Source organism: Trachymyrmex cornetzi, unplaced genomic scaffold, assembly GCF_001594075.2.
Source record: "Trachymyrmex cornetzi isolate Tcor2-1 unplaced genomic scaffold, Tcor1.1 scaffold557, whole genome shotgun sequence".
Taxonomy (NCBI): domain Eukaryota; kingdom Metazoa; phylum Arthropoda; class Insecta; order Hymenoptera; family Formicidae; genus Trachymyrmex; species Trachymyrmex cornetzi.
In genome coordinates this window covers 239,563-251,564 of record NW_017299868.1, presented here as the reverse complement: position 1 = coordinate 251,564, position 12,002 = coordinate 239,563, and the positions used below count along the sequence as shown (strand labels likewise).

General features: G+C 33.2%; 1 protein-coding gene across 1 annotated transcript in view; it reads right to left on the bottom strand.

Moving 5' to 3' along the window:
* LOC108765848 (fatty acid synthase) overlaps positions 1 to 11,443 on the bottom strand; it is a 20,493-nt gene extending 9,050 nt beyond the window's left edge. The window contains exons 1-8 of the mRNA XM_018514698.1: positions 11,423 to 11,443; positions 11,165 to 11,361; positions 10,713 to 10,963; positions 9,339 to 9,570; positions 8,558 to 8,976; positions 2,027 to 2,320; positions 1,732 to 1,936; positions 1,497 to 1,651 (exon numbers count right to left, since the gene is read on the bottom strand). Coding sequence (XP_018370200.1) covers positions 1,497 to 1,651; positions 1,732 to 1,936; positions 2,027 to 2,320; positions 8,558 to 8,976; positions 9,339 to 9,570; positions 10,713 to 10,963; positions 11,165 to 11,336 — 1,728 coding nt within the window. The 5' untranslated portion in view covers positions 11,337 to 11,361; positions 11,423 to 11,443. The remainder of the gene's footprint in view (positions 1 to 1,496; positions 1,652 to 1,731; positions 1,937 to 2,026; positions 2,321 to 8,557; positions 8,977 to 9,338; positions 9,571 to 10,712; positions 10,964 to 11,164; positions 11,362 to 11,422) is intronic.
* Positions 11,444 to 12,002: the final 559 nt, after the last annotated feature.

Here is a 12,002-nt window from a genome sequence, read left to right as displayed (position 1 = left end):
AAAGAAAAAAAGTAACGCAGTTACTAGTAAAGTTACCAAAAAAGTAACTTGTAACTGTAACTTCGTTACAAGTAACGAGTTACTTCCATTCCCTGCTAATAACGACATAAAAAAGATGTTTAGCATAGGTATATTTTTCACTGATAAATATAATATAATTGATATTAACCCACATAGCAAAAATTGATCCTAGGTACATCCTACAGACCTATGTCGAGGGATTTTCAAAAACATCCTGAGTACGTATCTGAAGAAACTTAGGAGGTATTTAGGACATATTGAGGATGTTCGAATGTCCGCTTATTCTACATCCATAGGACATCATCGTTCAGATATCATTAGGATGTTTCTGGATAACCAAATTTCATCCTATCTTTATCTTGTGGACGTCCTAAAAATGTCTTTTAGGATGTTAAACCCTTGTAGAAAAATACTACTGAGCACTACTGCACAGTGGGCAGTAGTATTTTTTTAGAAGAGTATATCCGCGTCTCGATATGATACAAAATGCAGGAAATGAGTTGCGTCATGAAACTAATTATAGTTAGTTAAATAAAGTTATTTATAAATAATTATATTCAAAAAAAGTATTTTCAGAGGCTCCATGAGGCACACTCTGATTAAGCTAAGAGTAAGTGACGAATTCCATTCGCATACGCGTCTTTATAGAGATCTGCGTCATTTTTTCCTTACGAAAAACGAGCCCATCTCGCGGCGATACTGCGTACTACGCCGCTTGCTTGGCGGCGCCGCGGCGCCCGTAGTATACGTACGCCTATAGCGAATGGAGTTCGTCACTTACTCTTAGCTTGATCAGAGTGTGCTCATGGAGCCTCTGAAAGTACTTTTTTAAATATAGTTATTCATAGTTAGTTTAATTAGTAAAATGGAAAATTTTCATTAAAACAGTACTTATAATCGATAAGACCAATTTTGTAAAATATACCAAAAACTCCTTTCGCTTTGTCAATTAATAAATAATTCATATACCAATTTAAAAATAAATTATGTACAACAAAAAACGAAATAAGCTATAGCTGCAACTGTCAAATTAATAACCTTAACAATAATATATAAAGATAAATATAATTAAATTTTTCCCGAAACAAAGGGTAGTTTTCAGTATGTTGTGTGGGATATTTATAAACATTGTTAAAAAATTAATAATTAAATTGCAAAGATATGTCTCTATAATATACGTAAAATACATAACATGTAAAATGTATATAACATGTAAAATGAATATAACATATATGTGTCGGAAGTTGAAAAATACAATTTATCAATATAAGTGATCAAAATTTTATCGGATCAAAATATGATATCCTAGGGACGTTTTATATTAGTACAATGATAATTACAAATATCCTAAGGTAATCGGATGATTTAATGTTTTGGATCAGAATGGGATCAATCTGATCAAATTAGGATATCCTAATTTGGTCAGATAAATTGCTATGTGGGAACGTGTACCTCTGTAAAATATAATACTATACCTGAATAGCAATGATTCCAAGAAACGCGTTTAATGCGTTTTCGCATATTTCTGTATTTATCAAAATGTTCTTGACATTTATATTATACGGTTTTAAAATATCGTCGCATCTTTTTATTGTTTTTGCAAAAACGCGAAATTTTAATAAGTTTCGTCCTGATAAAATTTTAATTAAAAAGTTAAATTATTTTATTTAAATCCCCTTATAAACAAATTATAGAATATTAAATATATACCCATTCCTGGCCACTGTGAACCTAAAGCTGAAAATACGAAGCAGATGGGTCTCTTCATGCTATTACAATTTTGAATTTCCTTTATTGAATTTTGTTGGAAAGAATTGAGTATTATGTACCCTCTCCATGAGTGACCGTCTAGATTGTCTGCATAGATGTCATGTAATAAACGGATGTATTCTACATCTATTGGACGATTAGCAACCTATAACGATAAATTTCTTGAAATAAAAATTACGATATAATGTTTTTAATATTTGAAGGTCTTAAATGAACTTTTTAAATGTCTACTAACATCGTTTAAAAACAACTTCACTGATTCTTCAGTGCGTCCAGATAATATTACAAGTCTAGGTAAGTTATCATTCGGTGCTCCATTATTAACTTTCTGTTTACGATTCCACTTTAATAACATATGAGCGTTGGCTCCTCCAAAACCGAAAGAATTTATTCCTATATAACCGTTTATAATTGGCATTGGTTCTTGGACAACACAGATTTTTCCATTTTTTAAGGCATTTATATCATCTCGTGGTGATATATAATTGATGTTTGGTGGAACAAAACCGGTTTCAAAGGCTATTACTGTCTTCAAGAAATAAATTAATTTTATAATATAAACAATAACAAGATTAGAATTAAGACCGTTTATGTTAGAAACATTACTTTAAATACGAAGCGCCACTACGGTCTGAATGTTAAGATGTTGAACTATTATATATATTCATTTAAATGAATTAATTTCAGAAATGATTATTGTGTGCCGATATGATTGTCGGACTTTCAACGCAATCAATCTGAAATATTAATAATCCCCCCAAATTTCCCAAATTTAATCTTCAAAAAGTCTCAGTGATCTAAAGGCTTAGGACGCTCGCACGGAATGCAAGAGATCCGGATTCGATTCCCAGCCGAGGCAATATTTTTCGCAATAAGTTTATTATAGTTTTTTCAGATTAAATTTGGGAAATTTGGGGGAATTATTAGGTGTTAAACTTAATTCCTGCCGTTTTTCGTCTCTAAAATTGATTTGTTTCGAAGGGAAATACCTTAATCAAAGTATTATTAATAAAGTATTATTAATTAGTAATAAAGTAGGAAATGGAGGAAATTACCTTAATTAAGGTATTCATTCATCTTCCCTTCGAAACAAATCAATTTTGGAGACGAAAAACGGCAGGAATTAAGTTTTAACACCTAATATTAATATTTCAGATTGATTGCGTTGAAAGTTCGACTTATTGGCACACAATTATTGTATAATTTCTGAAATTAATTCATTTAAATGAATATATGTATAATAGTTCAACATCTTAACATTTAGATCGTTTATAATATAAAGAAGGATGTAAAAATGACCATTATTTATAAAAAATAAATTCCACAGTGTTTCTTAGAAGTAGATATATAAAAGAGAAAAATAACATTTTTAATACCGAGAAATGTAGAAAATTGATAAAAGTGTAGACAATTTTTGAAAATATCATATAAAATTTATATGTAATACTACGTTGGTCATTAGATAAGTCTGGTAAATCTTTATGAGTAAATCTTTTTGACGTGACACCTGGAAAGTATCATTCTTCGAACTCTTCCAGGTCAAATTTCAACCAGAATTGATGCGTTGTTCACGTTTGGTAGTTGTTTAAAGCGAGCGAGAAATTAAGCGTCACGTCATCAAATGGATTGTTACACCATTTTATAACGTATACTCAGATAGCAAAATGCTAGCAGTATGCCAGCAAACTTGATTATGACGTTACAGCAGATATATATATAAATATATAAATATAAATATAACGTTATATATAAATATAACGTTTTTAGCATTAGTTGGTATCACATGAGTTTTCCACGTTCTTGATTGCAAATTATCTCTTCTTCGACACAGAAACTGGAACTTTTGTGTGGACATACATCAAGAGAATTTGCTTATACAATTGCTCGTGGTTACATTTCAAGATCTGCTCAGACTAACAAACTGGTATGGAACTATTGCGTTTAAAGGAGAATAAAAATCACATCTAGTAAGGAAAGATAAGAGGGAAAAAAAAACTTTTGCGAGTAAAGTATTGACGAATTTTTGTAATAGGAAAAAAATAATACTGATATTTGTTAAGAATTTAATTTTAAGTCTTAAATTAAGTTATAATTATGGGTATTACTTTTAATTTATATGAATACTGAAGAAGGTCTCATTGAAGACCGAAACGTCTATTAATTGTACATTATCAAATATAATAATTTTAAGCCAACGATATCAGGCGTTCGTGGTCATATGCCTTTATAATTATATTGTTTTACATTCGTACCACGTATCTATCCTATATTGTTTATTGTGACCCCCATTTAATATCGACCATCCCCTCTCCTGAATGCCCATTCCCCCTTCTCTTCCCTCCATCTATCTTCCTAACAGCTCTAGTTTTCTTTCTATATCCCCATTCACATATACAATATCCCTACTGTCCTTAACTTCTCCTTTCCATACTTAATTCTTCCCTCTATTATCCTCTCCTGGGGATAAGGCTAGGAGAGAAGAGAATATACTCGAGGTGCTAAGGTTCAAAGAAGGAAAGGGGGTAAGTAGGCTAAGTTGGTGGTGGAAAGGGAAGAAGACTGAGAAGAGGTGAAAGAATATAAATATCTAGGATATATTTTTCAAAGGAATGGAGGACAGGAAAAACATATAAGAGAGAAGATAGCGAAAGCAGCGACAATAATGGAGCAGGTATGGGGAAGAGGAGATTTGGCGAGAATTGGAGAAGAAGGGTGTGGATGTTTGACACATTAGTATGGACAGTGATGGGTATGAAGTGGAGATATGGGGCTAGAAAGAAAGGGAGGGAATAGAAAAAATGCAGGAAAGGTTTTTAAAATGAGTGTTGGGGATAGAAGGGAGGACACCGGGGTATTTAGTAAGGGAAAAAATACAGAGAAATGATGAGAAGCAAAACGGGGAGGAGGGCATGGGGTTTTGAAGAAAGACTGGACATGGGGAAGGGAAGCGAATTAGCATGTGCATGTAGGAAAGAGAGGGCACTAAGGGGAAGAGATGTGTCGAAATGAGAGAGGGAGAGGGGAAAGTTTTTTAACGATAGACGAATGGAGATACAGAAGTGGGAGAGACAGGAAAGAGAGGGAGATAGAAAGTACGAGGAATTAGGGAAAAGGGCAGACAGAAGGAAGAAAGATGGGAATGGATAAGGGAATCGAGATTTAGCAGATGGTATAGGTGGGTAAAGGAGGAGGAAAAAATATTTGGAGAAAGGATGGGGGAAAGTAGATGGCAGAGAATAGCGAGGTTTAGGCTGGGAAATGAGATGTTGGAAGGGAGGTATTGGGAGGAGGAGAGTAGGAGGATGTGTGCTGATTATGCGGAGGGCAAAGGGAGACTTGGGAGCATGTCTGGGAGGAATGCAGTAGTTGGAAAGATGGGGGGGGGAGAATTGGCAGGAAACATGTAATAGGATTCTGGGGGGAGAGGGAGAGGGATGGATGAGAGAAGTGGAGGAGGTGAGGAGGAGAGTGAGAGGGGAGGGGAGAATGGAGGAGGGAGAGAGTGAGTGAATGAGTGAGTGGATGAAAGAGAGAGTAATGAAAGGCAAACAAAATAAAATGTAAACGGAAACGGAAGGGCATAGGGAATAAGCGGAAAGGGTAGAGCGTGCGAGCGTATATGAGTGGGCGGGGGAGAGAGAGAGAGAGAGAGCGAGAGTGAGAGCGCCCGCGTGAGAGAGAGAGAGGGGAAGGGGCGGAATAATTTAAGTTAGGTTAAGTTAGAGTAGTTAATATGAGAAGTAGATGTAAATATGTAAATAATATGTAATCCTGAGGGAAAGAACACAAATATATATACATACACCATTTTATAAAGATTTACCAAACTTATTGAACAACTCTCGTATACAACTATTGAATATTTTGTTTCGTGACAAAGAGAACGTATATTTATTATTTAACTATTGGTTTGCACTTATATAGTATAGTGAATGTAAAATAACCTATACACATATGAAAGCATAGTGTTGATCTTAATACATTTACATACTGACTACATTCTGTTGTCATTAATTCTGAGTTAAACAAAGTTTGATTTAAAAAATTATAATATTTGTTTATATTAAAAATGATTGTGTATAGGCCTGAGTATAATATGCATCTGAAAATAAGCGTAAATATGTATCAGGTATGTAAATATGAAACCGGAATTTACCAATAGATGGCCATAGTTGTCAATGTAGTTGCCGTCAGACCGCGTCATTTCCTTGTTCTAACATCTGACAAAGATTTTCAACTCACAACAATACAAGTTTCATATAACAGTATAGTTTGTAATAGCGTTGAACATGTCGAATTTTGTGCCTGGAAACTACGATTTGCGGACAGCATTGATTTTCTGTTACCATTTGAAGAAAACTGCTGCAGAATCGCATCGAATGTTCGTCGAAGCTTACGGTGAGTATGCTCTTGGTAAATCACAGTGCTTTGAGTGGTTTAAAAAATTCAAAAGTGGCGATTTTGACGTGAGAAACGAAGAACGTAGAAAACCACCGTGGAAAAAGTTTGAAGACAGCGAATTACAAGCATTGTTGGATGAGGATGACGCTCCAACTTAACAACAACTCGCGGATCAATTGAATGTGACACGAGAAGCCGTCTCCATACGTTTGAAATCCATGGGAAAGATCCAGAAGATGGGAAAATGGGTTCCACATGAACTGAATGAAAGACAGCAGGAAAACCGAAAAACCACTTGCGAAATACTGCTCGCCAGGTACAAAAGAAAGTCATTTCTTCATCGAATTGTGACTGGCGATGAAAAGTGGATATATTTTGAGAATCTTAATCGTAAAAGACCATGGGTAACTCCAGGCGAACCATCGACATCGACTGCAAGGCCAAATCGCTTTGGACGGAAGACAATGCTCTGTGTTTGGTGGGATCAGAAAGGTGTGATCTATTATGAGCTGCTAAAACCTGGCGAAACCGTTAATACTGAACGCTACCGACAACAAATGATCAATTTGAATCAAGCTTTGCGTGAAAAACGACCGGAATATCAAAAAAGGCAACACAAAGTGATTTTGCTTCATGATAATGCACCATCACACACAGCAAAACTGGTCAAGGAAACGATTGAGGTGTTTGGTTGGGAAATACTTTCGCATGCGGCTTACTCACCAGACTTGACTTCGTCCGATTACTACTTATTTGCATCGATGAGACACGCACTTGCTCAGCAGCGCTTCACTTCTTACGAAGATGTACGAAAATGGCTAGATGACTGGTTTGGCTCAAAAGAGCAACAATTTTTTTGGCGTAGCATCCACAAATTGTCAGACAGGTGGGAAAAATGTATTGCTAGCGATGGGCAATACTTCGAATAAAATATTTTTTATCATTTTCGTGCAATAAACGTGTATTTTCTATTGAAAAATACCGGTTTCATATTTACGTACCTGGTATATTACACACTTTGCACAATTATACAGAGATAAAAAACTTGAAAAATAGTATCACATGTGTTGTTCGTGTTTTATAATATAATAGTTTATTATTTTAATAATTTTCTTTACGCTTTCTAATATTATATATAAATGTTATTATTCTCTTTCACATTAAGGAATAGCGAAATTGGTTTTTTGTATTAGTCCGAAATCAATTCCAGGTAAAAAATTTTTCATACATGAATATGTATAAATACTGGTAGAAATAAATTGTTAAAATTATTGAATAATATAATATACAGGGTGTCCCATTTTAAATGATCTAGCCAAATATCTCGAAAACTAAACCTAGTAGACAAAAATGTTTCAGACAAAAGTTGTTTGACTCGAAGGGGGACATAAGATGGTGCCATCGATTTGACCTTGGATAGTCCTCTGAAGGTCACGTGAAGGTTACCTTTAATTTTTTAAATGGAACCCCTTATTTCTCATTGCACATTTTTACAGCTCATCTCGAGAGCTTTCCAAAACACTATAATTAAGTTACTTTTCGTTAAGTACTAGTTAAGTTATAAAGCAAGATCGGGACTGATCCGGCCGATTAAAGCAAGATCGGGGCTGATCCGGCCGATTAAAGCAAGATCGGGACTGATCCGATCGATTCATATCAGAATCTAGTTTTCATGTGAAATGATTATGAGTGTATCTTAATAAGTGTTCGAATATCTGTCCATTATTATCCACACATAATTGAACTCGACGTTCAAAACTGTCAACTGTCGATAAAAATATATTTCTTGAAATGCTACGGCAGGCAAGAGTTATACGCTCCATCATGAATATTTATGTATTAATATATTTAATAATTATAGTGTTTTGGAAAGCTCTCGAGGTAAGATACAAGAATACGTAATGAAAAATGGGGAGTTCCCTTTAAAAAATTCAAAGTGAACTTGCCCTGACCTTCACGACGCCACCCAAAATCAAACCAATGGCACCATTTTATGTCCCCTCCAAAATCCTAAAATTTTTGTCTGAAACATTTTTTCTTAAAATGCACTGTTCAAGAGATATTTGAGGTGATTGATTAAAATGGGACATCCTGTATACAATGGCCGCGTTTCACTTAACGCTCACAACGCTGGCGAGCATCGTTTGTCCTTGTTTAATATTCGATAAATGACAACGATAAAATGATTCCACGAGCGTTAAGTGGAACGCAGCCAATATTTTGACTTACCGAATAATTTTTACAAAAGAATAAGTCTTTTATTTGTACATATACATATACATGTATGTGATTGAAAAATTACTGTGCGTAAAATAAAAGCAAATTTTATAGTAATAAATAAAAATGGCAGCCACACTTGTTTTACCTTAGCGATTTGAATAAAAGCACTTGCAGGTTCACCATGACCAAGATTGGATTTTACGGAGCCGATCATTAATGGAGTTTCTCTATTTTTACACAAACTGTTATAGATAGCAGTGACTTCCTGTGGATCGCCAACTTTGGTACCGGTACCATGTGTTTCAATGTAATCCAAGCAAGATGTTAGTATTCCGCATTCATTGTAACATTCCTTTAGTAAAGTACTTTGCATTAGCGAGGATGGATATGTTATTCCTGTTTCTTTGTAACCGTCACTGTTTAATTTTATATGCGGACATATAGCATAAATTCTCTTCGCACTTTTTGCCTTTTGAAGGTATACTACTGCCACTGCTTCGCTACGCGAATAACCGTTTCCATTAGAATCGAAAGGTCTGCAATAGCCCTCAGGTGATAAAACACCTGCATAATATAAAATCTTGTAATATATTATATATATGGATATAAATATGCATATGAATATAAGTATATATTTTTAAATATATTTCGCATTTTTTATGTATTTCGCATTCACATTATTAAATTAACTTATATTTAAAAAATTTAATGATTATCAGTTTTATTCTCTATAAAGTAATATTCTATTTTGAAAAATATCTTGTTACAAATGTTTTATCGAGGTTACGCAACTCGTTAAAATTTATTTTTTTTGTGAATTAGAGACGTGCAAAATAATGCACCACTAAATTTTACGTCTAGCGTATTAGTAAGTAGACTATTAAGTTTTAAGTAAAAATATTAAAATTAATAAATTATAAAAATACCAAGACGAGCGTATTGCAGACTAATAATCGGATGCAAACATAGATTTCCAGCTCCAATTATCGCGTCTTCACATTTTCCCGACATAATACAATGATAACCAAGGGCCATGGCATAAAGACTAGTACTACATGCTGCATCGACGGTATAAGATGGTCCTTTTAAATCCAAGTAGTACGAAATCACATTTGCCATTGTAGATTTGCTACATCCAATGATTTGAAAATCGTCTAACTATTTACACAAAACATTAACGTTTACAATTTTCGCATATGAATTATAAATTTAGTACAACTTAGAGGTTAATAATGACTAAAAATTTATAAACAACGATTAAAAAAGGAGCATACAGCCAATATGCTGGTTGTTTGTTGCGATGTAATATATTTAAAATGATTTTTACAAATTGAAATTCATTAACGTTTCGGCCGATATTCGGCCTTCATCAGTATGTTCTACTACTATACAAGTATTAAGTCGGAGAAATTAAGTAAAAAATTCAATTTAAATAAGAGAATAAATCTCGGTCCATTATAATATGCGATGGTCATTAAATATAACAAGTTGAATGTATGAATTCGAAGTTCTTGTGACATAATTGATATTAGTGTGACTATTAATATTGGTTCGCTTTCAATTGCAAATTACTACGTCGTAAGGAATTACAAAGTTCTTTACTCGTATGTAATAGGAGTTACAATAGTTCACCAACACTTTTTTTTCAGTCTTTATAAATTAATTTGAATTATTCAGGATGGAAGAAACTTTAGTACGTTACTTGTTAATAGAAATTTTTGTGTTTTCTCAAAACACTAAAGTTTCTTCCATCCTGAATAATCCATCGCATATTATAATGGATTGAGATTTATTCTTTTATTTAAATTGAATTTTTTACTTAATTTCCGACTTAATAATTGTGTAGTAGAACATATATCATATATACTGATGAAGGCCGAATATCGGCCGAAACGTTTATGATTTTCAATTTGTAAAGATCATTTTAAATATATTACATCGCAACAAACAACCGGCGTATTGGCTGTATGCTCATTTTTTAATCTTTGTTTATAAATTTAGTAATCTCCACTTTACTTATACAGGATGAATCATTAATAATATTAGTGAATGTTATTTTTAATATTAAACGGAATATAACATTTTTATTTGCTATAGTCCGTTTAATATCAAAAATAACATTCTATGATAAAATTAATTTTTTCTAAATTGAGTAACTTCAAAGATGATCATTATCTTTGTTCTCTTCATTGGAATTGTATGATTTTTATGAGTTAAAAAAAAAGAGTTTGTCAATCAACTCTTCTCGTAATTGTACGATTGTTATTCGCCTTGTATACATGTACCAATAATTTTTTTACCTGATAATTCTCATATAGAAATTTCTCTTGTCCTTCAATATAAGATGTGCCTATGATCACAGCAGTATTTTTCCCTCGTAATTGCTTTGGATTAATTCCTGCATCGATAATTGCTTCATAAGAATGTTCCAGTAACATTCTCCCTTCGGGCATAAGTACGTGTGCTTGCTTGAAAGATAATCCAAAGAAATCCGCATCAAATTTTTCTAAGTTGTTAATTATTCCCATACGCATTGGTAAGTCTGGATGCTCTAATGAAAGATAGATGTTTTCACATAAAGATGTTATGTTCCTTCTTCATATCTTTTTAGATGGAATTTTAGTTTGGAATACACTTCTTTAACAAATAAGTATGTAATTACATTTAGCACAGAAAAAGTGGTATATTCTATTTCAACCAATCATACACAAATGTAATAATATAACGTGTAACTATGAATTTGAATTTTTACCTTTTTCCCATCGGCCATGATCTGCTTTAACGAGATCAATTTTATTGAATAAGTTTTCTCGTAAATGATTCATGTTATCTGAACCAGGAAATCTGCCAGCAATACCAGATATAACGATCTCCTCGCCGGAATCAATATCATTCCACGGTCTATATGCTTCTTTGCCATCCATGGTTTTTATTATTTTCTCAGATAATCTAGAAAAATGTTATGTGTATCTTATGTGATTGTTTTTTTTATTTATGCTATCAATCATACCTGATTCTGAGATTTATAATATTGCTATAGTATCGTTTGAGTTGCAGATGAGAAATGTGTTTAAAATTTTAACGACAGTCACTTTTTATATAAACTCAAATGACTGTTGTAATATTAAAACGTTGACTATTAGTGTTGCATACGTTTATACCGGGGAAACTTACGCGCCGTCTGACCTATACTGTGACCCAAGCAAGGTTTGTTCAGACAAGAATTACATCTTAAGTGATTTAATTATTTTGTTTTGAGCGATTTAATTATTTTTGCGGTCTGAACGCCATTTGCCGGTTAAAAACAATACATTTTTTTGTATAAGTAATTATCCTTATTTGATTAGCTCTTTTTACTATTTAATTTAAACAATTTAGCTACATGTATATTAATTTTTTCCGATGAGAGATTTTTATGATTGCGTTCTACTTGACATTTGCAACGCTTTTGGAATCATTACATTCTTGTTGTTGATGAAATATTAAACAAGGATAAATGATGCATGCAAATGTTGTAAGCGCCAAATGGAACGCACTCTATACATATTACCACAGTAAGCAAGAAACATTTTGGAACATTTCAGTAACAT